Below are 25,986 nucleotides of genomic sequence, written 5' to 3'. Positions count from 1 at the left end.
CATAAAGTCCACCTTACTGAGGCACAAGAAATCCTGTAACAACAGTGTACTTATCTTTGGATTACCTCTTAGCCTGCCTTCATCAGGGAGGTAGCGTTTCCTAGTAACAAGTGCACTGGGCTGGGACTGAGCTGAGTTCTAATCCTGGGTGTGACATTGCCCTGTCACTTGAGCTCTCTGTGCCTCCATTGCAGGTCTAATGGTGCTTACCTCCTGTACAAAGTGCTTTGAGAGCTCCTGATGAAAAGTCTTATATACAAACAAGATGTTATGCCATTGATTTATTTTTATTTTTTTTAATTTGAACACGCTATGGATTTTGCTTGAAAGTGTAAGTCACAATATCACCCTGTGTAATTTTCAATATTGGTCTTTCTCAGAACAGAATCTTGGTGCTTTGCAGATGACAAGTGCAATATTAGAGCTTAGTTTTCCTATCGTGTGGGTGGGAGCTTGTCCTGCTTACTCAGTTCTTCAACTGCCACTGAAATCAAAGGAAGATTTACCCCCACAAAGACTGAATAAGAAAACCAGGTTTGGGCCAGTAGAAATAACGCTTCGCTCTTATGTGGTGTTTTACATCCGTTAACTAAGTAAGCGCCACAAGCTTGTTGTGATGCAGAAAAGTGATTCCCCATTTTACAGACAGTAAAGTGAGACAATAGGATGTGAAGTGACTTGCTGAAGGCTACAAAGGGAGTCAATGGCACAGCTAGGACTGCTGGCTCCCAGAGCCATTCTCAGACCCTGAATCTGCCCCTCTCGTTTTACAGTGGGGCTTTTCTCTGAGTCAGGGCCTGCTGGGTTGGACCCATTATGAATGTGCATTGGACCCTGCACAGTGGAAGGAGAAACAGAGCCCAGCGGGTTTGCACTGTAAAATGGTGTCACTGAAAGCCCAGAGCTGTAGGAAATCCAAGGAACAAGAGATGCCAGTACAGATGCGCCATCGCCACAGCTGTGGCAGGACAACAACATCTTTTGCCTGGCAAAACTGTCCCAGACGGGATTTTTTTTTTAACCCTTTTTGCATTCTTCAGGCACTTGTGGTGTCTTGAAGGCAAGCCCTCTCTGCAAGTGTTACAGGCAGAGACAGATGGAAACATTAAATTGCTGGCCTCAGCTCCTGGATCAGATTCGGATCTTTCACTTCTTACAGGACAGCTGCATTCTGCAAAACAGCAGCATGCCTGTAGCCTGATACGTAACTCTAGAGCAGGGCTTCTAAATATAAGAGGCAGTTCTGCTCTGCCATACAAAGTGTGTCAGACGAATGTTTAAACAACTTCTTTTATATATTTCGTTAGATGAGCTGCAAATTAATACCAGAAGAACAAGGCAAAGATGAAGTCCCGCAGTGCTGGGATATCAAAGAGCTCCACACTTCATGCACTGGAACACCCTGAGGGCTTCAAAGGATCACTTTAAGAATGACCAGTCAAATGCACATACCCATGTTAATGGAGAACTAAAAGCTGCAGCAGCATCAATTCTGATGGCTGACGTGTTGACAATGTGCATCTCTGGCCTTTGCCTGTCCCCATATCCTCCCACCATGTGGGTGGACGGGGACTCCCCAGGTCCTCCCACCGGGGCTATGTGAGATACCTGCAGGCAGCTTCCTTGCCCTTATGCTCATCCTGTGTCTACATGTAGCTCTGGAGGCCACTTGCCCCTTCTGAAAATCCTTCATTAGGTGTGTAACTCTTCCCAGGCACAAGAGGGGAGCCCGGGTGTACAGGGCAAAAGCTTCCACTAGACAGCAGGCTGCTTAGGCTGTGTCTACAATGCAATTTAACAACTGTGGCTGTCCAGGTCAGCTGACGTGCTCTCCTGTGACTCAGACAGCAGAGCTGTAAAATTGCTGTGTAGCTCTTCAGGAACCTAAGCTCTGGGAACCTCTGAGGGTACAGCTTCAGTGCAGCTGGGAGTGAGCTTCCTAGTACACATAGACTCATGTTAGCTTGGCTCGGGCTAGCACACTTAAGGGCAGTGTCCACATTGCTAGTTTTACACAGCTGTTTGGACTCTCCAGCCCAGTTCATGGGAACTAAAAAATGGTTCCAAAACAAAATTTGCTACCAGATGCCCCAGCAGTTGCTGACTGAAATGGATATTCATGTCAGTTTCACTACTGCTGTTCTAGCTAGGAGCATACATGCAGAGACACTAGAGCCACCTATTGAATCCATTGTGAGCAGGCTTCTGCCTAGGCTCATACTCCATGGCAGGGAACCCGGCTGCTCTAAAAGCTCTAACCTGGACAGGTTTTCCCTCAGCTGCAGACCCATGAAGCCCAGGGGCTCTGGATGGACTGCTTAGAGCTGGGGGCCATAGCTTTGCATTGAAACCCTTCCTGAGGCTCAATGAAAGTTATCAAACCACAGAGGTTTCTGAAAAACATCTCAGGTTAATAAATTGGCATTTTCTGGTGAAACTCTGTCAGGAAGTTCCCAGCCAGCACTAATGATGACATCATTATATTGGACAATAAACAAATGTCTTTAAAAAAATCTGAATGTAACATGTCTTATCAGTGTTAATAGTAGGGTTATATTCTGCTTGCTTTATTCATCTGAATATTCCCCTTAACTTCAACTAGGCTACATCTGGTAGTAAAGGGAAACAGATTTGCCTCCTTTTTGCTAATGACACTTAAAGAAAGTGTAGCACTTTATCGTGGTATGCTTTATAAACTGAACCTCACACATAATTTACAAGGTGGTAAAGAGCTGAGTGAATAATATTTAATAACTTATTCAACTAATTTTGCTTTCTGCATCTTGAGGGATGGCTGTAAGCAGATTATGGTTTTCTCAAATGGCTTTGTTATGCAAAATTATTCAGTGGACTTTTTCACCATTTCTTTCACCTTGTGATTTGCCATTTAAAATCAAGACTATGTTGCTTAATTGTGACTGGTCACCTAGATCACATGGTTTTATTTCTGTACCTTGATTGGACACGTATCACTGTTACGATACAGTTTCTGATGTGATCACTCATGGCAAGTTATTTAAAATTAGTTCTCTATACGTATTTGCATTTCCAAGCTTAACGTTTGCTTTCCATAAGCACTTGAGAAATCATACATGGTCATGAACAGTGAACACTAAGGGACTTGAACATATATGGAGCAAATACATTTTAAAACCTAAATTTATATTTAAAGGAATTTTGTGCAATATTCACCTATATTTACTAAGTATCATCCTATGTAAAGGACAGCCTACGCATACTTAACACTGCCTCACTGCAGGCGGATGGACTACATGACCTCTTGAGGTCCCTTCCTGCCCTATATTTGTCTGATTTACAACTATCCCTATTTTACAGATGCGCAAAGTAAGGGGAGCACAACATAAACTCTTCTTCAAGGTGATATAAGGAGTTGGTATCAAAGCCAGAATAAGAACTCAAGACATTTTTAACTCACTTTCTCTGGGCTAAATATGTGTAGGGCTCTCATTACCACTTGGCCATTGATCCTGGCTAGCCTAGGAAGAACAGAGGTCACAGCACGAGCGTCTGTGGGCTGTATATCTCTGGATCAGCCACTCTGGCTATGGTGACACTAGCAAGTTTTGCCAGAAAAACCCTAGTTTTGTCAACAAAACTCGTGAAGTGTGCACATACAAAATTCATTTTGTCGACAGTATCTTGACAAAAAACAGCACTTTGGCTGGCAGCATGCTGCCGAACGCTGCTGTCAACAGATTCTGTCCACAAAAAAAGCTACATGGCTGCTTGGGTGCGGGGGAGGGGGAGGCCCTTCTCAACAGACAGGACATTCACAACAATGGGCAGCCCTGTCTGCTGTGCTTCCCAGTGCCTGTTTTGTTGAGAGAGCAGCTGGGCAGTCTGGCTGCTTTGTCGACAGAGCTGAGTGCTCTCCTGATGGCTTTTGTGTGTGGCCGCACTCTGGAAACAGAAGTTTTGTTGGGAAAACTCTCCTGACTGTGACTTCTGTTGACAGAGTGCTGTAGTGTAGCCATAGCCTCTGACCCCAGGAGCCTGCTGACACAGCACAAAAGCCCCAACCTGGCTTCCACCAACTGTTGTTATTACTTGCAGGCTGACCCCAATATGCTCCCAGTCTCAAACTCCTCCCTCCCCACAAAAATGGTGTGCAGGCCTTTCCTGGACCATTGGAGAAATAGTAACATTATAGTTTAATAACTTCACTGCTGTAAATACATCCTTGACTTCAAGCACAGCACTAAGCTAGTTTATAGTAAAAATGACACACATGTATCACCAATAGGACATAGGTTAACTGATTCCAGGTAAAGAAATAAAGTGAGAAATCAAATCAAAGTTAAATCATGTCTCTAAAACTTAATCTAACAAGGTACAGGCTTTGTTCAAGATGGCTTCTCTCACCAACCTTCCTTCTCTCTAGTCATGGCTGATTTTCCCTCAGTTAGGACTTTCCACAGAAGTACAAGACGAAGACTTTCCTTGGCTTCCTACATGAAAGAGTTTTGCTTAAGCAGTTTTCTCACCTGTATTCAGTTCTCAGAAGTTTCAATCCCTCCTTGGTTGAAGGAATCATCTTTTGCGACTTGCAAGCATTCTAGATCTCGAATGTCTGTCTAATGATCGATAATTTAGCAGCTCTCTTCCCCTCCCTATAGAGACAAGAAAACCTTTGAAAAATCACCTCTTAAAATTCATGGACCTTGCTTCAAAAGACAGGATGACTGCATGCTGGTCTTCCCAAACCCCTCTGACCTCTGTGTAAATAGGACTTCAAATGCTTTTAATCACACCTGCTTTAAGATCATGCAGTCCAAAGTATGGAGGGTTTGAATACTTTGAAAGTCAGCATATGGAATAGGCAGGAAGTCTCATTCAGACCCAGCCAGAAACATACAACATAATATCACCCAAATGATGCTCTAACCATATGAGGCTTGAACAAGCACATGATCAAATGTTTAAGTTGCTACATATTTCCCAAAGAAGTTTTTTTTTTCCTGCTTGGCAGCAAACAGAAGAGTTAAATTGATTGATGAAGAAAAATTTAGTGAGGGAACAGGAACAGCTATGGAGTGTAAAAAGTCACAGGACAGTTTAATTAAGTTAAGGTTTGGAAAGGCAAAGAAGAAAGTGTGACAGACCAGTAGCCTACAATTTTTGGTAATGTCTTTATGGAATGTTAGTGCTGCTATAAGGAACCCTGGAGAAAACTGTCCTCTGTTTATGCTCAGGATACGGAACATGCAGCATCTATGCAGGCTTCTCCATATGTTCCCACCACTGGCCCATAATAATGACCTGGAAGAACTGGCTGAGAGTGGGAATTTAATCTTCAGGGCCTCTTCTGAGATGGCCAATAATGACAGTTGTGGAGGTTAGGCCTGAAAATTCAGATCTGGATCCAAACTCTGGGGCTTCTTGAGGATGGGGGTTTGATTCAGGTATTTCTGTACATAAAACTAATTGAGCATTGGCCCTATTAATCTTGCATGGCCCTGACCTGGAGGAACCTGATGGATCATGTACTCAAGGAGGTAAAAAATTAAATAGGTGTAAAATCAAATAAAGTTTCGTTTTCCAAATGTTAACATCATTATAGCCATTGATTTAGATTTCAAGTGACTCGTGTTTGTGAGGCATGTGGGCAGTGCCTCTCAGCCTGAGTTTCTCTTTGTTGACACTATCTTTCCACGTGAACCACTTCAGAAGTCTCTCAGGATGCCTGAGCCATGTCCCCATTTTCCTGGGCATACCCTGAAGCCAAAAGCCAAGAACGGGTGTATAAGAGTGGCTACAGCATTCTCTGTGCCATTCTGAATTCCCCCAATACAGGTGTTAAGCATCCATGATCATGTAAACTGGATTTAGAGCAGGTCTGCTGTGCACCACCAGATCAGCACAAAGCTGCCTTCATTCCCTAGAGAATCTGACTTCATAGCTTTTTTGGCCTTAGAGAAAACCCCTGATCTTCCTTCCAATGAAGCAACTTTGGAAGACTTCTCACCAGGAACATTTTCAGTTATAACTGGCATTTTCAGATCTTGATACTGATTACATTTTAAAAGGAATATATTTGTGACCCTATGACCACAGGAATCAGTTAAGCAAGAATTTAAATTAGTTCCTATTCTGCTTTAAGCCTGCTTTAGCAACGAGAAAAGGAATGTTAAAGTGAGTGGACTCACATGAGAAAGGTCTGGACAAAGTTGGAGCACACCCAGCTCCCTTTTGCACCAGCACAGGAAGCTGACACTGGAAGGGGTGACAGTAGAGATGGGATTATATACTGTACCCTGTGTCATACAAGCTCCTTCCATCACTGTTGCAGAGTGGGTTGGGCAGGTAGGCAAAATTCACAGAGACTGTATTTATAAGAGCAAAAACTCTATTGCTGAAATAAGCGAGTGGGTGGACAAGCCCTGCCAGATGCTTTTGGGATTATTTCAGATAATCTGCTGCCACCCACATCTCCAGCCTTAACAGCTGTGAGAGAACGGGGATCCAAATGCAGCATTTAGGGAAAATGATACTCTGGCACATAGGAACCCTGGGTACTGCTAAGCCAGTCAGGAAGTGGGAAGAAGATTTATTAATACCTGGACGGCCCTGCATAAAACGCCATTCACAGATGTAATGCCAGCCAGGCCCCATGCCTCACGAGGAAGTCACTGCCCCCACAGGGCTGCGTTAACCCTGGAGCCTACAGCTGGCCATCGAAATGGCAACACGGGGAGCCGGTGCAGACTGCAGGCAGGGCTGCGGGGGGGAGCGGGCAGAGTCTGAGGGATCAGCCCCCTCGTGCTCTCTTCCACGTGGCCACTCGCCGTGTCCCGGCACGGGGCACGGTCCGAGCGGCCTCCGAGGCTCCCAGTAGGGGGCGCCCCGGAACGGCAGAGCCTGGGGATGCTCCCCGCGGCAGGTCGTCTGGATCTCCGCCCCCCACGCGCGCACAGAGCGACGCCCGCAACCGGAAGCCCAGTGGCAAGACGCGCCGCGCTGACCGGAAGTTCCGGGGAAGGCCGTGGCTCTAGTGACCGGAAGTGCACCTCCCGGGGAGGCGGGTCGCGCGCGGCTCGGCGTGGGGAGGCAACAGACGGAGCGGAAGCGCGGGGGGGCCGGGAGAGGGGGTTGCGCGCGGCAGGCGCCGGAAGCGGAAGCAGAAGCAGAAGCAGAAGCAGAAGCAGAGCAGCAGGGAGGCGGACTGAGCGGGATTCCGAAGGGCTTTCTGAGGAAGACTCGGAGGCGGCAGCAGGTCAGGTGCGGGTCTCCTCCCCCTAGCCCTGCCCGCTGGGTGTCGTTGGGAAGCGGCGTGGTTGTGTCCCGGGGCGGGGGCCGTGGGAGGAGGTGCCTGTGACCTTGAGGTGGTGGGCAGCGAGGCCCCGCCCCGGACTGGAGGCCCTTGGAAAGCGGCGAGGAGAAGGCGGGGGGCGGCGCTGAGAGGATAGGGAGCGGCCCGGTCTCTCCTGCCCCGCCTTCACAAGCGGTGCCCCCGACGCCTGTGGGTGCCGGTCCTAGCGACGCCTGGGGTCGGAGCCTCTTGGAGGCAGAGGACGGTGCCCCTTTCCCCGTGCTAAGTCAGCTCTGGAGAAGGTGGGGTGGGACTGTCTCTGCCTCACCTTGAGTTTGCCAACTCTCCCGGACCGGACACCGTTGCTACAAACGGTGGGTGGTCTGTCCTGTACGGGAGAGTTGGCAACCGCAGAAGTCCGTGGCTCTCGCCTGTTAGTCACGTAACCACACCCCTCAGGGCTGGCACGAACTCGCAATAGTCAAAGGGACGTGGAGCAGGTCAAGAGGGAAGCACGTTTCCTTCTCTGGTGGGGGGTTGGAAAGCACAGCCCCCCCCCCCCCCGAAGTTTGAACCCCAGAATTTCATACTTTTCTGCTTGAAAATACGCACCATAATCCCAGCTGCAGCTCTTAACTGCAGCAGAGCTTGTGCCGCTCCAGGCTTTGCCTTTGAGGACGGAACTTGCCTTAGCAGCAGCCCCATTGCACTGCAAACCAAAGAGCTTGCTGAGATAAGTGCTTCCTGGAGCCCTCCACCCGTACGCTTTCCTGGGCCCCAAGTCCCTTCTGCATCTAGCTCCCTCCCAGAGCTACCATCCTTCACCTTCTCCTACCTCAGGCTTAACCTGGAGCCCCTCCCACACTGCAAATCCCTGAATCCCAGCCCAGTGAAAGTGAGTGAGGATAAGGAGAGAACAAACAAAGGAGAGAATGGGGACGGCATGAACTGTATGGGACTTTGGGAAAGTGGTGGTGTAGATCCTGGGTTGCCTTTAAATTCAAAAACTGAACTTGGGTGTAAAAAAGAGACTACTGCTGTAGAATAGGCTGAGAATGTCTTGATCCACTTTCAGTAGACATGGAGAACAACTGATCACACCCTCTTTATAACAGTCCTAACATATCTGAAGACTGCTATATTAGATCTCCTTCATTCTTTTCTCAAGAATACACCATGTGTATTTAAACCTTTTAGTCTTATTCTTAGGCCAGGTTTCTGAAATATTTTATCATTGTGTTGCTGCTGTCTTCTAGACTCCCCCCAGTACCTCCCCATCTATTTTAGATGGGGGCACCCAAACAGTACACAATACACCTGCTGAGCCCTCACCAGCACAGAATAAAGCAGTACATTTGTGACCTGTGTTACACATACAGCATTCCTATTAATACATCTATCTGGCCTAGATGAAATTATCTTTGAGTGTTATCTTAAATGAGATTGTTGGTGTTCTGTTTTGTTTTAATTCATCGTAATACATATCTTTAGCAATTCTGGACTTTATATTAATGTATTAATGTTATACTAACAAAGTGACATGTGGGATAATTAACTGACATCTTCTAGCTGTATTCTGCTTGGGATTCACCAACATTTATTCCTGGAGCTTTAGGAAAAAAAAACAATGAACACTTGATATGCAGAAATGATTGGCTATTGTGAAATAAAAAGTAAACTTGAAATAAGTTAATGACTTAGCAGGGTTGTCCTAAGGTGACAACATTCATGTTTTACACAGGTTAATAGGAATTATCAAGTATTTAATTTGCTTATAGAACTTCATTGTTTGTTTCTGTGTATTGAGAGGGATAGATGCTATGGAATGGGTTCCTACCATTGTTACAATTGATAATTGGATTGATGAGTTGGCAGATTTTGGAATTTTTATCAGAGAGATTTGAGTCTGGATATTGTAACTTCATGGGATTACTAAAAGGGAAGATTGGAAGAGATTCTTAAAACAGCATAGCAAGAAAGTGTTGATGAAAACTTTCAGATGTAAATTTTCATAAGAAGAGAAAACTTGACTCACTGAATAACTGTTAGTGACTTAAATTGAGGGTTAAGTGTAGACTCTCATATTTTCTTCCAGCAATAGAAAAGTGTGGACTTGTGCAATATAGTAGAAGGCATTTAAGTTTACCATTCCGATGTGCAAAAATGTGGCTAGCAAATAGAAATAGGAGCTTCCCTGTAACCCTGACTAAGGTGGGGCTTTGGACACACTCTTCTCCTCAATATGTCCTATTTACTAATGCAGGTGCTTTGAATTGAGCCACTATCTCCCCCTTCATTGTAAAGACAGCATAGGCACCTAATCCAGGAGTTATGGCTTTTAGCTCTCTTCATGCCTCATGTTTAAGCCCCTTTGTGTGCACCCAGCCTTAAGCACTTAGGGGCCTTAGTCTCATTGAAAGTTGATGGCATGGAAGTCATCAAAGCACTTAGGAAAATTTTACCCCAGATCTAGGGCTGGCTTTGTATGTTTTGGGATCCATCAAACCTGGCCTGAGGGTTAATGGACTTGAAACTTGTTACACATGGAATGAGAAGTTTAAAAAAATAGTCACAGTAGTTCATGAAGCTTGTGAGTTAATGGAGGGTGAAATGGTCTCCTTCCCTCTTTTTCTCAGTTACGCCAGTAAAACTCATCAAACAAAATAACTTTTGTTTAGGCAAACACACCAGCTTTTATCATCTGTCTCCCTCAATTTCAAAAATAGCTTATTACCCTTATAAACATTCTATGCAGTAAGTAGATCTTTCAGAAAACTGCACTAGCTATATTTGAAGAAAATTTTAAGTCAGTGACTTATATTTTTGTGGGTGGTTTTGGGCCCTGACAATTTCTTTCTCACACCAATATTTGCATATATGTGTGGGGTTCTTTTCACCATTGTCTGTAGCTCGTACCGTTGTACATGTGTACTTATATTGGTTTTTCTATGCAAAAGCCAACCTATAGATTCATTAACACAACTAACAGAAATCTTCCTTTAGCTCAAGTTGCAGAGATTTCATTTTTATTTTCCTCTGAGACTGACTTGGAAGACAAAGGTCTTATTCCTAATCTCACACTTAATGTCTACTAAGGGTGAGGAATTGGGTAAGTGGGTATCTGGATATTCCATTCCTCTAGTGTCACTTAAAGTATAAATTAAGCTGTTGAAGTCTACTAATTGCTGTATTTGTTGTCAGCACTGCTTACGCATGAAGGGAGTAAGAATATCTTCCTGCTGGTTTTTATGGCTGTCTTTATATTGTTTGTGTCTGATTTATCCCTTTTTTGCCATGGGTTTGTTTCTGTAGTCTCTTTTAAAAGCAAAATGGCAGAGCTCAAATTTCACAATGTCTGTGTGTCAACTGATTTTTTTTCTTTTCAGGGTCTTAAAATGGGGAACACAAGTAGTGAGCGATCTGGAATGGAGCGTCATGGGGGCCATAAGACGCCCCGAAGAGATAATTCTGGTGGGGCCATTAGTACAAAAGAAAGTGATAGACCAAAAATCTTGATGGATAGTCCTGAAGATGCAGATTTGTTCCATGCTGAGGAAATGAAGGTATCATAAGCTAGTGTTCCTCTTTTTTCATAACCCCTGATTCCTGTACTACCTATAGAAATTCTATTAAAATTTGTTTTTGGAAGTCATAAAATAAGTGATATTTTAGCCAGTTTTCTGTACTAAAACCTGGATGTATCACTGACTTTCTCACTCTTTTTTAAGTGAAGAAAAACCTTATTTTTTCTGACCTTTGAATAGGTTTCGGTGAATGAAGTACTGTATTTTTAACTAACAAAAATTGTAGGCAAACTAATAAGATGATTGGCTCTAAGTCTTGGCCTTGTACTGAATATTAATTGTACCACTTATCTTTTCTTTTGAGCTCCTTTTATGCTTTTTCAACCACCATACTAAGTAACAGTCCAAATGATGATTCGCTTTCCATTTCAAAAGTTCTGCCACAATTCCCCATTTACCATTAATTTCTAATAATCCTAATTCTGGTTTGTCATCCTTGTTGGGTGCAGTAAGAATGTTTAGTTCGCTATCTTCCAACTTAAGTGATCATACGTTGCACTAAGCTCTGTACCCTGCAGATAGTAACAACCTTCTTGTGGTCCAGTGGCAGCTGTTCTCTGTAGAAGGCATTCTTCTAGGTCTAACAAATTCAACCTAGATGGGGTTAGTGTAAATTGGGGGCATAACTGGTTGGATAACAATTTCCAGAGAAGTTACCAGTGATTCACAGTCATACTGACGGGGCATAACATGTGGGGTTCCATGGGGATCAATTTTGGGAGTGGTTTTGTTCGATATCTTCATCTATGATTTAGATAATAGTATAGAAAGTATTCTTACAAAGTTTGTGGAGGATAAGAACCTGGGTGAGATTGCAAATGTTTTGGAAAATAGGATTAAAATTGAGAATTACCTGGACAAACCTGAGAAATGATCTGAGATAAATAGGATGAAATTCAATAAGGACAATACAGAGTACTCCACTTAGGGAGGAACAATCAGTTTCACGCTTGAGAGAGTACTGCAGAAAGGAATCTAGGGCATCGTAGTAGACCACAAGCCAAATACGAGTTAACAGTGTGACACGACTGCAAAAAAACAAACCTCATTCTGGGAAGCATTAACATGAGTGTTTTAGGTATGACACGTGAAGTAATTCTTCTGGTATATTCTGCACTGATTAGACCTCAACTTAACTAGTGTGTTCAGTTCTGGACACCACATTTCAGGAAAGATGTGGAGAAATTGGAGAAGATCCAAAGAAGGGCAACTAAAATGATCGAAGGTCAAGAAAACATGACCGATGAGGAAAGATTAAACAAACCCATTTTTTTTCAATCTAGAGAAAAGAAGACTGAAAGAAGACATAACAGCTTCAAGTACCTAAAAGGCTGCTACAAGGAGGAGGGGAAAAAATCATTCTCCTTAACCTCTGAGGATGGGACAAGAATCAGTGGGCTTAAATTGTAGCAAGAGAGGTTTAGGTTGGACATTAGGAAAAAAAAAATCACAACTGTCAGGATGGTTAAGCACTCAAATTGCCTGTGGAGTTTGCGGAATCTCCATCACTGGAGATTTTTAAGTGCAAACACGTGCCAGGGATGGTCTAAATTGGGGTCAGCAGTCTTTCCAAGGCGGAGTGCTGAAATTTGACCTTTTGACCTCTGTGTACAGTCCGAGTGCCAATGTTACTTAAAGTCACTAATAGTCATAATTACAACAGTTTCCTTAATAGATTAAGGTGTAGAGCTTTACTGTTCAGGTGGTGGTTGGTAACATTAGCTGATCATTTGTTAATCCGCAGGCAGCATGGCTTTAAGCAAGCTTACGGCTGCAGGGGGAGGATGGGTGGGGCTGAGCTCCCATATCGTGTGCCGATGATAATCGTCTTGCATGCCACTCTTGGTACCCATGCTGGGGGTTGCTGACTCCTGGTGTAGATGGTGCTTGGTCCTGCCATGAGTGCAGGGGACTGCACTCAATGACTTCTCAAAGTTCTTTCCAGTTCTAATATTATATGATTCTATATGAGTTACTACCTGCATTTGTTTCTACTTTATGGTAATACCGAAGAACACGCATAGGGTTGAGGATACCTTTAGTCAAATGTTACCTTTCTCTAAGCTTACCTCTCCTTTCACAGGGCAAAGGAGCCAACGTAGAACTTCTGTTGAGTAAAGTTTTGTGATTCTAGGCTCCACAAGAGAGAGAGGAATTTCTAGCTTGGAGGCAAGATCTGGAAGTGAGCGAAAAAGCCCCAGTTCAAGATCGACCAACAGTCTTTCGTTGGACTGGGGGAGGGAAAGAGGTTTATCTGTCAGGTTCCTTCAACAATTGGAGTAAACTTCCTCTTACAAGAAGGTAACAAACTTTTCATTGTATACACTGACAATTTATTTAAAGCTGGAAACAGTTTGGGTTGTGGTTGTGTTATGCTTAGATTATTGCATACCTCTGTTAGCTTTGAGAGCTCTTGAGGGGAACCATTGTATAACATGCTGTCAGTATTTGATTGGTGGGACGTTTACTGCTGGAGGTGAAAATTGTGCCATGGAAAAGTTATTTGCTTGGCACTGTGGAAAAGACATACACAGAGTTCACTGCCTGGAGTTAAGTATTGAAGACCGGAAACCCAGGAAATCCATAATTTAGCTACATTGCCCTAAGTTGTTTGTTATAAGGGAGTTGAATAAAGAGTGATGGCTTGGTGAGTTGGTTTGAGATGGGCCTTCCATGGTGCTTAAGGAGACAGGTGTAGGGAAAAGGGACCAATGGAGCATCAATACTTGGGTAATTTTCAGACTGGACAGATTGAGTGGGAAATGTAGTGGGAAGGAAGGCCCAAGACCCATGCCAGGATGGAATTATGAGAGGCAAATGAGTTGAACCATGGTGCAGTGTTTCAGGGGGAGGTGGTGGAAGGATTCCAAGAAGAGTGTCAACAGGCGAGTGGGTAGTTTCGGCATGGTGGTCAGTAGAGTTTCAGGATAGTCTCAGATTTCTTGTCTGACACCTTAGATCTCTCTCAGCAATGGTACATATAATGATAGGGAGTGCAGAGAAAAGTAGGCTTGTTTCAAGTCGATGTAATGGTTACAAAAATGAGACCTATGTGCCTCTTTAACTGGTAATGGGCAGTCACTAGAATCAATCGAGTGCATTCTTACAAAGTCCCTTTCAAACAGACACTTCTTCCAAACTCAAATTGCAAAAACAACTTCTCGGGTTGGAACTTTACTCTACATATTTTGCCCCCTTCCGGAGCAAGAAAGGAGGAAGGCAGGACTATTAGTGTTACATGATCCATTTGCACTTAGTCTCAGAGGGGTAGCTGTGTTAGTCTGTAGCCTCACAAAAATCAAGCAGTCCTGTGTCACCTTAAAAGACTAACAGTTTTCTTTTTTAGGTAATGAGGTTTCGTGGGTAAGACCCACTTCAGATTGGCACTTGTTTTTTTGGCATGGCTTCTGTCTGTGGTACTAGGAAAAGCTGAAAACAGCAAGAAGCTTGTAGCACAGGGTCTGATCAAACTGGGTCTACTCAAAGCCATTTTTCTGGAAGTAGGTCAGTTACTGGTTTCATTTTCGCAGTTCTTGTTCCATCACTTAAAGGGTGAGATTTGTTAAGGAAGATACTTGAAAAGCAAAGCTATGTTGGAGAGAGCTGATCTGTATGTGAAGCTTTGGCTGATGAGCCAAAACTCACGTGCCCTTATGCTGGGTGACGTGAGAAGAATGGTGTTTCAGAAACTTAACATTAACCCTTTACTCACAGATACCTGGAGTTTCTGGAAATCAGCATTAATGTGAAGCGTGTAGTTGTGCATATCAAGAGATGGGACTCAGTTGTTTCTGAGGAGATAATTTATTAGCTTAATCTTATTTCCATATGTGCCGGTTGTTGCACTGGGTTACCTCAAAGCTCTCCCAAAAGGGTCGTTACCTTCAGGAACTTCCTGAAAGATTTTGTTTGTGATCTTTGTATTCTTTGCTACAATAATTGTATCAAGTCTGTGGATGGTCAGGCTTTTCTGAATAAAAGTGTAATATTGTTTGTGTGTTTCTCTGAAATCACAGCCATAATAACTTTGTAGCAATCGTGGATTTGCCGGAAGGAGAGCACCAGTACAAGTTCTATGTGGATGGTCAATGGACGCATGATCCTTCAGAGGTAATGTTTTTCTGTGATCTTCGAGGTGTACAAGATGCTTCATGCACATGAATGGGAGAAATTAGTTGGCTTCCACATTAACTTAAAAGAAAGGGATGTTGCTGACACTAGCAATTAGCTGTTTGAGCTAGTGAAATATTTCTGGCCCCATCTGGGGTCAGTCACTACCAATCTGAAACTAGTAATGACGTCTGCCTTCTAAATCAGAGGCTAAATAAGAATTAGGTGATGAGGACTGTGGGACATTGGATTTTCAAATCTGTAGAATATAAATAACCCTGCATACCTTCTGAATTGTGACTTTTGCCTCTGTTTCTTGCCAGCCAGTAGTAACCAGCCAACTTGGTACTGTTAATAACATCATTCAGGTGAAGAAAACTGACTTTGAAGTATTTGATGCTTTAATGGTGGACTCCCAGAAGTGTTCAGAGATGTCTGGTATGAATCCGTTTGTAATCCTGTACCACAAACTTGAAGTTATGTAATTACCCTGTATATTTAGTTCCTGATTTCGGGTTAAATCCCTAAACGAGGAGAATCTCACTTAACATGCATGTTCAGTTGGGGATATGTGCAGGGATTGTGAAATGTACAAGGAGAGAAACTGCAATGAGTGAAGAGATTTTAGCAGATTATAGGTCACTGGTCAAACTCCAAATAGATCAGTAGTGAGTTCTTGCCATTTAAATGGTGATTTCAGACCACTACCTCATGACTCCATAGCTACCTCAAAAAAGATAACTGAGCTTGACTGCCCTGACAGCTGTTTGAAGGTCTTGGAGACTGACTTGTCTGAGAGCCCCTTCTCAGGAAGTTTGTGCGCTTGTGGAGAATGCCATGGCCATATTTTGGCTAATTGGAAGATTTTTGTTTCTGTTTGCAAGCTTTGCCCCTTTCATCTATACTAAACAATTCTGTCATCAACAAGGGGATGAAGAAAGGAAAAACATCGGAACTAAATTCAGTGGCCCATGAGAGCTAGCATACCCAGAAGTTCGTCATTCCTGAAAGTTGTATCTGAAGCAAGGTTTTGCAGCCTGTCTCTTTATTGGTTTTTAAAATTCAAAGATGACAAGAATTTAGCCTGACTTTCTGTTCCAGTCAGTTTGAATACCAAAGAAACTGCTTGTTCTCATTCATGGAACTGATTTTGCACAAACTGGAAGTTGTCCATAAATAATAATATAAATAATGATGGTACTTGTCATTGAAGCATGGACTGATGTTGTTGCAGTCTAGTTGAGCTGTGCTAAATTGAGGAACAGTGAGAGCCCCTCCCTTACACTACTTGTTCTCACTGCCCTTCCAAAGATGTCACTTTTCATTTTCCTTTGGTTAACAGTGGAATAAAGTCCTCATGAGGAACATACTGATCTCTTGTAGTGTTAGAAGATAATCAGACTGAAGGGCGGGGAAGGATCGCCAGCTGCACTTGAGAGCAGAGAAGGTGGTAGAGTGCATTACAATTGTAAAAGTCTTTTGGAGCATTAGAGACACGGAAGGTGAGGTAATATGGTTTAGTGGAACGCCTTCTGGTAGTGACAGACAAGCTCCACAGCGCACACTCTTTTCAGTCTGGGAAAGATGCCTACCTTGAACAGTCCCTTATAGTATGTGCTACCTGCTTATACCAGTTTGTTCCATCTTGCATTTTGCTGTGATGCTGGGACAAAGCTGGGTAAAATATAGCCTGTGGTCTGGATCCAGCCTGCGGGCCCAGCAACAGCCCCAGTCAGGCTCCCTGCATACTCCACTCAGAGGTGCTGTTTGTGACGGCTGTGAGCCTTGGGGTAGAGGCTTTGTGTGGCTGCCCTGAACATCCCCAGCAAAATCTTGCAGCTCCCACTGGCTGATTTCCCCTCCTGCACCCCTGCCCCAGGCCACAACCCCCTCTTTCACCCAAATTCCCTCCTAGATCTGCACCCCAGTCCCTTGCCCTGAGCTCCCTTCTGCGCCCAACCTCCATCCCAGACATTGCACCTCCTCCATTAATATCATGGCAGAGAGCAGCCCTTGACTGTTCACCAAATTATTGGCGTGCCCCCCCCCCCCCATCCAAAATGATTGCTCACCCCTGTCCTGGGAGTACCTTTCCCAGACCTGAAGAAGTGCTCTGTTGTCTCTCTCTGACCAGTAGACATTCTCTAACATCTTGGGACTGACATGACCACAAATTCGCTGCATATTGGAGCACTGGTACAGAAATATATTCCTTTCTTGCTTGGTCTTAGCATTTTACACATTTCAAGGATCCCATAACATGTCCCCCAGGAAAGCCTCTTCCAGTAGGAGAGGGCTTGGACAAAAACCAGTCTGGAGCCAATCTCTTCCTCACCTCAGCAGGAGGGGTCTCTAAACTAAAGGGTACAAGGTGTTGCTTCTGCCATGCTCCTGGATTTGGAGATTTAGGCACCTATCCCCAATGTTTAAGACCCCGTAGTACTCACAGGATAGATGCCACCTAATCCTGTAAGCGTCCATATTGCCTAGATTACTGTGTTCCCAGTGGTAAAGTCACAGCAGTGCCTACGTTTCCAATGATGGGCATGCACACAGCTGACCTAGTCCTGACCCCACCCAGCAGCTTGAGGGTTAACTCCTCGCAGGAGCTCGGGCAGCATTCACAAAGTAGGGTCTCATCACCTATCTCCCTGGAGGCCTGCCTTAGAGCAGTGATTCTCAAGCAGGGGTGTTTGTAGCTGTGGTTACATGAGGGTCTTCCAGGGGGTACATTAACTCATCTAGATATTGGCCTAATTTTACAATAAGCTGCACAAAAGGCATAAGTGAGGCCAATACAAACTAAATTTTCATACAGACAATAGCTTGTTTATACTTCTCTATACACTGAAGTGTAAGTGCAATATGTATATGCCAATTGATTTTATAATTTTGTGGTAAAAAAGACAAGCAGTCCTAAAGCACCTTAAAGACTAACAGGGTTATTAGGTAATGAGCTTTTGTAGATAAGACCCACTTCCTAGAAGCTACGGAGTAGCATGGCTACCCTTCTGAGTCTCTGGTAAAAATTAGACAGTTGTGTTTCAGTAACATGGTGCTGTGACACTTCCATATGTGTGTGTCAGATTTTGCAAGCAAGTAGTTTTTGAGTGAGGTGAAATTTGGGGTATGCGAAACTCCTGAAAGGGGTACAGTAAGTCTGGAAATGTTGAGAGCCACTGCCTTAGAGTGCATCTGCGAGGTCAGGCTCCATGCACAACTCAGGAGGAGAAGCAGAAGTGGCAGCTCCCTTTTACTCAATAACCCAGGGGTCAGAGCTTTCATACAAATTGTGGGAGACATGAGTGAAATGACATGACAGCACTGCCTATCGTGGCATGTAGCTGCAGCCTGCAACTGTCTCGTCCTGGGTAGTGGTGGTTTTTCGTTTGTTTCTGGCCCAGCAGAAAATGTCCCACAGAACTTCATGTAGAATGTACAGGAAGTGGGGCATCTCTATAATTCCTGGAGCATTTACTGTATAGTGCAGTTAGCGTCTGTTGTACATGTTTATGGAAGTGAAATTACTACTGCAGCTTAATGTATCTTTAAAGAGTTTATCTTCTCTAAGGTTAAATATTTAACATCTCCCTAGCAGAGCTATCAAGTTCCCCACCAGGACCCTACCATCAGGATCCCTATGTTTGTAAACCAGAGGAACGCTTCAAGACTCCACCCATTCTTCCACCACACCTGCTGCAGGTGATCCTGAATAAGGACACTGGCATTTCTGTGAGTAGACCACCTTTTTAATTTTGGATCAGGTATTAAAGAGGTTAGGCTTGCACTGGAACCATTTATAACCAACTCAAAATTCGGACGTGTCTCCTAGTGCATGAAGTCTTTATTACCTTGTCCAAACTGATCTATTTGCAGTTATCTTCTTAAATGATTCTTTTTCAAAACTGGAAGAACATTAACACTGTTTTCCCACCTGTAAGACTTACTCTGCTCACTGCAAGTTCTGAGAACATAGCAGTCCTGTAAGAAATCATAAAAGGCCCAAGCCTAGGTGGTGGAAAGGTAACTCCCTCTGTACACTTGGTCCACTTTAAGTGATCATTGATTTTAATGGAATTTTGAGGGGGAGATTTGTTGACAGTGAGAGACAGTATACCATAATTTAGTCTCCCGTGCTCTGTGATATGCTTTTCAGTGCGACCCTGCTCTGCTTCCTGAGCCCAATCACGTCATGCTGAACCACCTCTATGCACTTTCCATCAAGGTAAAGGAGTCTTCCTTGCCCTTATCATAGCAGTTGCATTTGGTTAACCGTTACATTATGCTAATTTGTTTTCCATCCTCTCTAGGATGGAGTGATGGTGCTTAGTGCCACCCATCGTTACAAGAAAAAATATGTGACTACGTTGTTGTACAAGCCAATATGATTAGTCCTGCATGCAGTGACCAGGTATCCTGGGGTGATGAAGTGCCAGAGGGAACAAATTCTTTGCTAAACCAAAACTTGTATGGTCTATGCTATTGTTAAGAGACTCTGATTTCATGCAGTTTTAAAGACTCACATTTGTTTCATATTTGCCTTGTTCTCCCAGTCCCACCTGGAAAAAGACAGTTACCTGTTCTGTAACTGGTGTTCTTCGAAATGTGTTGCTCATGTCCATTCCAAGTTGGGTGGCGCACACACAGTCCCCAGAAGCTTTTTGCCCCAGTCAGTTGCCATACAGTCAGTGCAGTGCCCCCTGGAGTGGTGTTGATATTGTGACCAATATATGCATTGCCCTGACCCCGGCTCCCACTCAGTTCCTTCTTGCCAGTTACTCCGACAGTGGGGAAGGCGGGAGGGTTTTCGAATGGACATGAGGAACACAGTTTGAAGAACACCAGTTACAGAACAGGTAACTGTCTTTTCTTCTTTGAGTGATTGCTCATGTCCATTCCAAGTTGGGTGAATACAAGCCAATGCCTAGGAGGTGGGGTTGGAGCCCCGAACGGACTGCAGGGCAGCCCTGCCCACTGCATCTTCCTGCGCTTGCTGCATCAAAGCATAATGTGATGTAAACGTATGAATTCAGGACCAGGTGTCCACCCTACAGATGTCCTGGATAGGCACCTGCGCCAAATATGCCACATACGATGCCTGCGCTCTTGTGGAGTGTGCCCTAACCAGATGGGGAGGAACCCCCGTGAGCTTGTAATGCTCCTTGATGCATGTCACTGTCTTGGAGGAAATCCACTGGGAGCAGACCGGAAGGCCCTTCATCCTATCAGCAACTGCCACAAAAAGATGCTGTGTTCTTCTAAAGGGGCTAGTCCTACCCTTATAGAAGGCCAGCACCCTTCTGACATCCAAGGTATGTAAACATTGCTCCCTTGGGGAGGCATGGGGCTTTGGGTAAAATACCGGCCGGGAAATGTCTTGGTTAACATGAAACGTGGAGACCACCTTAGTAAAAACACGGAGTGAGGTCTCAGCCTAACCATAACGTTGTGAAGCACTGTGTACAAGGGAGTCCACTGAAAGTGCCCTCAGCTCAGATACCCTCCTGGCTGAGGCAACTGCCACCAAAAACGCTGTTTTGTAAGTCAGAAACAGCAGGGAGCAGGTAGCCAGGGGTTCAAAGAGGACCCCCCATAAACTTGGCTAACACAAAATTGAGGTCCCACGGGGGCAGTGATGCCCAAACCTGGGGCTTGATTCTTTCTAAACCTTTCAGAAACCCTTTTGACTACGGGGTCTGAGAACAGAGAGGACGTTCCATGACCTGGGTGAAAGGCTGAAATAGCAGCTCAGTGCACCCTAACCGAAGAGAGCGACAAAGTAATCTAAAATCAAGGGGATAGCCTTCTGTGAGAGATCCACACCGAAAACCTTTTCCACTTAGCCAAATAAGTCACCTTTATGGAGGGTTTTCTACTATTTAACAATACATCCTGTATGGGATCTGAACAGGCCACCTGCTGGTCCCTCAGCCATGGAGCATCCAAGCTGTGAGGTGCAGCGACTGGAGATTGGGCTGTTGCAGTCTCCCCCGTTGCTGCGTCAGCAGGTCCGTCCGGATTGGCAACATCAATGGCTTCTGGATCGACAGGTGCAGGAGGGTTGAGTACCAGTGCTGATGAACCCAGGCCTGTGCCAACAAGATGATCAAAGCCCCTTCTGAGCAAGTCCTGAGGAGGATCTGGTGAACTAGCAGAATCGGAGGAAACGTATACATCAGCCTGCCTGACCAGGGGACACTGCAGGCGTCTGCCTAGGACCCCGGGGCTCTGATTGCGGTAGGAGCAAAACGTCCCACGTTTTGCATTGAGGTGGGGGGTGAGCTGGTCCAGCTGGGGATACCCCCACTTCCAGAAAATAGAATGCACGACCTCCGGGTGGAGAGACCACTCGTGATCTGTGAAGGACCTGCTGAGTTGGTCTGCCAGTGAATTGTGCACACCTGGCAGGTAAAGGGCCTGCAGCCTGATGATGTGCTGTAGACAGAAGTCCCAGAGCCTCATGGCCTCGTGACACAGGGGAGAGGAGTGTGCGCCCCCCGTTTATTGATACAGTACTTGGCTGTTGTGTTGTCTGTACTGACTGACACGTAATGTCCTGTCAGATTGGCCTGGAAAGTCACACGTGCTAGTCTGATGGCCCTGAGCTCCCTCGCATTTATGTGGAGCCAAGGGTCTGACACACTCCAAAGACTCTAGGTTTGTAGCTGACCCAGGTGCGCTCCCCGTCCCCAGTCTGAAGTGTCCGTTACTAGGGAAAGTGAGGGCTGCTGGGGAGCAAAGGGGACTCCTGTGAGGATGACGTCCCTGTCCAACCAGCAGTGCAGGGCTGACAAAGTCCGTGTTGGCACTGTAATCACCAAGTCTAAACTGTCTCTTACAGGGTGATACACAGATGACAGCCATAGCTGTAGAGGGCACATTCTTAACCTGGTGTGCTGTACCACGAAGGTGCATGCTGCCACGTGACTCAGCAAATGCAGGCAGCACCTGGCTATCATGGTGGGAACTGCAAGGGTGTCTTGGATGATGGCCCCTATGGACCTGACTCTGTCGTCCGGCAGGAATGCCCCAGTACACCTGGCATCCAGTTGTGCCCCCACAAACTCTGTTGACTGAGGCAGGACCAACACCGACTTCGCCTTGTTGATCAAGAGACCAAGGCTTACAAAGGTTTGACAGATCAACTGTACATGTTGAATCACCTGCCCCATAGAACGACCCTTGACTGGCCAGTTGTCCAGGGACTGGAACAGCTGCACCCCTTGTCTGAGTAGGTGGACTGCTATTACCGCCATGCATTTGGTGAAGACCCTTGGGGCTGCAGACAGACCGAAAGGCAAATCTGTAAACTGATAATGGTTCCCATTTGTCATGAACCTGAGAAACCTCCTCTGAAGAGGGCAGATTGAAACATGCGTCCTGTAAATAGAGAGCAATGAACCAATCCCCCCGTTCCAGCATCAGAAGTATGAGACCCAGGGATATCATATGAAATTTTATCTCTTCATGAACTCATTGAGACCTCCAGGATGGGTCTCAAGCCCCTCTTTAGTTTCAGAATTAGGAAGTACCAGGAATAAAACCCCTGTCCCCTGAACCTGGGAGGAACTTATTCTATGGCCCCATAACCCAGGAGAGATTGCAACTCCTGCTGTAACAGGATCTTGTGAGAGGGGTCCTTGAAGAGGGACGGGGAAGGGAGTTGGAAAGGCGGGGGGTACAAAGAGAACTATATAGCACATCCCCTCTATCATACACCAGACCCACGGGTCTGTGGTGATGCTGCACCATGTATGGTAAAAAGGGGATAGGAGAAACGAAAACAGCGGGGATGCTGGGGTGGGTGAGATCGACTCGATGCTCCTGACTGTGCCATGAAAACTGAGGCTTCAGTCCCTATGGGCCTTTTTTGGTCGCCTTGAGGTTGTTGGTCTGAAGACTGCAATCTTTTATCTGTCTTCTCTGAAAACAGGCTATGGCCATCAAAGGGGAGGTCCTGGATCATGTGCTGAACCTCATGAGGTAGGCCAGAAACCTGCAACCAAGCCTCCGCCGTGCATTGCCATTCCAGAGGCCATAACCCTCATGGCACCGTCCACAGCATCCAATGCTGCCTGCCGGGCTGCCCTTGAAACCAGTTTGTTCTCCCCCACCACGACTGTGAAGTCTTGTTTGCCTTCGGGCGGCACCATCTCAGAGAACCTAGACAGGGTGCTGACTGTATTATAAGCATACCTGCTGGCTAGCAGTTTTTAACTGCAACCCTCCCATTGAATATACCTTCCTCCCATAGAGGTTCAAGTGTTTAGCTTCTCTATTTTTCAGGGAGGGACCCTGGAAACCTTGGTGCTCTCCAGTTCCAGGGAGTCAGATGGGGGGTGCATGAACAAATGTTCATTGACCTGGGACGGGACAAAGTATTGTGTCTCAGACCTATGAGCCGTAGGAAGGGTGGAACCAGGGGTCTGCCAAACTGTTCTAGCAATAGTGGTAATTGTTTTGATTATTGGCAGAGCCACTTTGGTGGGGCCTGCAGAGGACAAAATGTCCATGACAGGGTCCATTTCATCCTGGACCACCTCCGCTTGCATCCCCAAGTTTTGGGCCATTTTCCTAAGGAGCGGTTCAAAAGCCCTGCCATACTCCAATATAGGTGGGGCTGATGAGCCCTCCACTGCCTTATCCAGGGGGAAGAAGATGATAGCCCTTGTGCCTCCATTTGGAGGGGAAGGGCAGTACAGACCTGTTCAGGCACTGGCCCCCATGGAAATTATGGACAAACTAGGGGACATTGTAGGTGGAGCTGGCATAGGCACCGGCTGGCCAGAAAACCTCACAACAGGTGGCACAAACAGCGCTATTACCACTCCCTGCACTTGTCAGTGCCTGGGCTTGTGCCTGCCCCATTGACACCACAGGTGCAATTATGGATGGTGCCAGCACCAAAGGTCTGGTGGTGGGGCACCCAGTGGTGCCAATGGTTCCAAGTGTGCGATTGGTGGGGCCCCTGGCACTGCTAAAGGGACTCCAACGGTCTGGCCCTGTGCCTTGTGAAATGCCCACATGTCCAAAAGGGCCACTGCTGAGTTACCTGTGAAGCTGGCAGCTAACTCGTATTGTCCAAGCAATGACTACGGTGCCTTGGAGGACTATGGGGTGACCTTCTCAAGCTCCTGTTCTGTTCGGAGCTCAAGTAAAAGAAGTCCTACTCCGATGCTGATTCAAAAGCAGATGACCCCAGCAGAGCCATTGGATTTGGCACAGTGTCATTCACTCCGAGGAGGGTGCCCGAGTATAGGGCATTGGAAACTAGCTCACAGTCTGCTGGGTCGGTGCCAAGTGCTCAGCACCAAATACGGGGTTGGTGCCAGCATCAACGTGAGCGCAGGGGTTGGTGCCAGTGTTACGTCCATGAACCCCAAATGCTTCGTTTCAGTGCTATGGTGCCTGTCCTCCATCAATGGGTAAGGACCCAGCCCTGTCATCTGCAGAAGTCCTTGTGCTGCTCATACTGCCTCTGGAGTTGAGGGCAAGTCCAGCGCCTCTGGGCTCCTGCTCTGCACCAGCTTCAATGGACATGCCTCTGGCCCTTCAGCCATGCGTGCCACAGCCTTGGACTTGAGCCTGCCCCACTTTCCACTTCAGTGAGCAATGCCTCTCGTGCCGCCTCTTCATCAGGACTGGAGAGTGACTCCTATGGCACCGAGAAGGGGACGGTGCCTCCACATGCGCTCAGTGCCGGGAGACCTTAGGCAGCACCGAGGTTGATGGTGCTGGTGCGCTTTGCACCGAGGAGGCCCCACTTGCCGCTCCTGTTGGAGACTCCATTGAGAGGACTTTAAGGCATTGGGCCCTATCTTTCAAAGTTCTGGGCTTAAAGGCCTTACAAACAGGACAGCTATCACGCAAGGGTCCTTCCCCCATGCAAATCAAACAGGCTGAATGGGGTTCACTTTTGGGAATACATTTGCTGCATTTCGAACAAGTCTTAAAGCCTGGGGAGCCGGGCATTCCCCAGTGCTGAGGGGGACAGAAAGCCCTGCCTCAGCTATTAGTTAAATGACTCAGACTATTAAGTATTAAAATTATTTACACTTCTTCAAGAACTATTTACACTACAATAGGCTACTAGCTAAAGAATTGAGCAGAGAAAGCAAGAGTTCCAGGGACTGGCAGAAAGGTAAGGAGGATCTGAGCTGGGGGGTGGGGTGGGAGTGAGGGTAAGGTGGGGCATATATTGGTTGCCTTATAGGCACCGCTCCAGGGGGTGCCGCACTGATCCTATGGCTACTGGCTGGGGCAAAAAGCTTCCAACGACTGGAATGGACATGAGCAATCAGTCAAAGAACTTTCAGACTCAGCTAGGACCAAATAGATGACTTGTGGTGCTGCCATTTTTTTCTGCTCCAAAACCATCATTTAAGAATGTTCAGTGTAATCAGGCTGGGAGACACAGGGATCATGACAGCTCAGAGGATGTTCATGAGCAACACAGGCTGTGGAAAATATTCTAAGTTGTGTAGCATCCTTACTGATTATGGTGGCTGTGTTTTGTCATAAGGCTCAATTAGACAATTATATTACCACTGACCTCCACAATAGCCCATTTCCTGGCATGAATAGATGCAAAGACTGGCACTCTTCGTTGGGTAAAGCCAGAGGTGCTGCCATCATCACTCTCAATTTTCTTGTGTTGTTTTTTAGGCAGAGGTGCCATACGTTTTCCAGTCTGAGGGCCATTCTAGTATTGTTTCTGAGAACTCAGAAATAGCTTTTTCCTAATGCAATTGCTGGTAAAGACAGTTATTTTAATGATTGGCTTTTGTGTAGAACACACAATGCATCCTGTAATAATCTGTTCTTGTAACAGACTTGTGATTCTCTTGTTGATAAGGACTGACTTAAACAGGACTGGGTTCCCACAAGGAAACCGACCAGTTTATCAAAATGACTAATTCTGTAGTATCAGATTAACGGTAAAGGGAATCCAAGGTGCTGTAAAAACTGTCCAGTGAATGATAGAGAGACCCAAACTCCGCTGTTGGGATCCCCTGTAAAGTG

General features: G+C 45.7%; 1 protein-coding gene across 5 annotated transcripts in view; it reads left to right on the top strand.

Moving 5' to 3' along the window:
- The first annotated feature begins 7,132 nt into the window (after window positions 1–7,132).
- The window catches only part of PRKAB1 (protein kinase AMP-activated non-catalytic subunit beta 1), a 35,318-nt gene continuing 16,464 nt past the window's right edge, over window positions 7,133–25,986 (top strand). For 2 of the 5 annotated variants that reach the window (XM_075013025.1, XM_075013023.1), the window contains exons 1-8: window positions 7,133–7,234; window positions 10,657–10,833; window positions 12,989–13,155; window positions 14,871–14,964; window positions 15,288–15,402; window positions 18,560–18,696; window positions 19,121–19,189; window positions 19,275–19,375. In XM_075013025.1, coding sequence (XP_074869126.1) covers window positions 10,666–10,833; window positions 12,989–13,155; window positions 14,871–14,964; window positions 15,288–15,402; window positions 18,560–18,696; window positions 19,121–19,189; window positions 19,275–19,352 — 828 coding nt within the window. In that variant the 5' untranslated portion in view covers window positions 7,133–7,234; window positions 10,657–10,665 and the 3' untranslated portion in view covers window positions 19,353–19,375. Of the gene's footprint in view, window positions 7,240–10,656; window positions 10,834–12,988; window positions 13,156–14,870; window positions 14,965–15,287; window positions 15,403–18,559; window positions 18,697–19,120; window positions 19,190–19,274; window positions 25,151–25,986 lie in introns of those variants that run through there. The other 3 variants (XM_075013026.1, XM_075013021.1, XM_075013022.1) reach the window with 3 other exon arrangements.

Source organism: Carettochelys insculpta, chromosome 18 (assembly GCF_033958435.1).
Source record: "Carettochelys insculpta isolate YL-2023 chromosome 18, ASM3395843v1, whole genome shotgun sequence".
NCBI lineage: Eukaryota > Metazoa > Chordata > Testudines > Carettochelyidae > Carettochelys > Carettochelys insculpta.
Note: the sequence above shows the minus strand (reverse complement) of the source record. Positions and strands in the feature narration are given on the sequence as shown.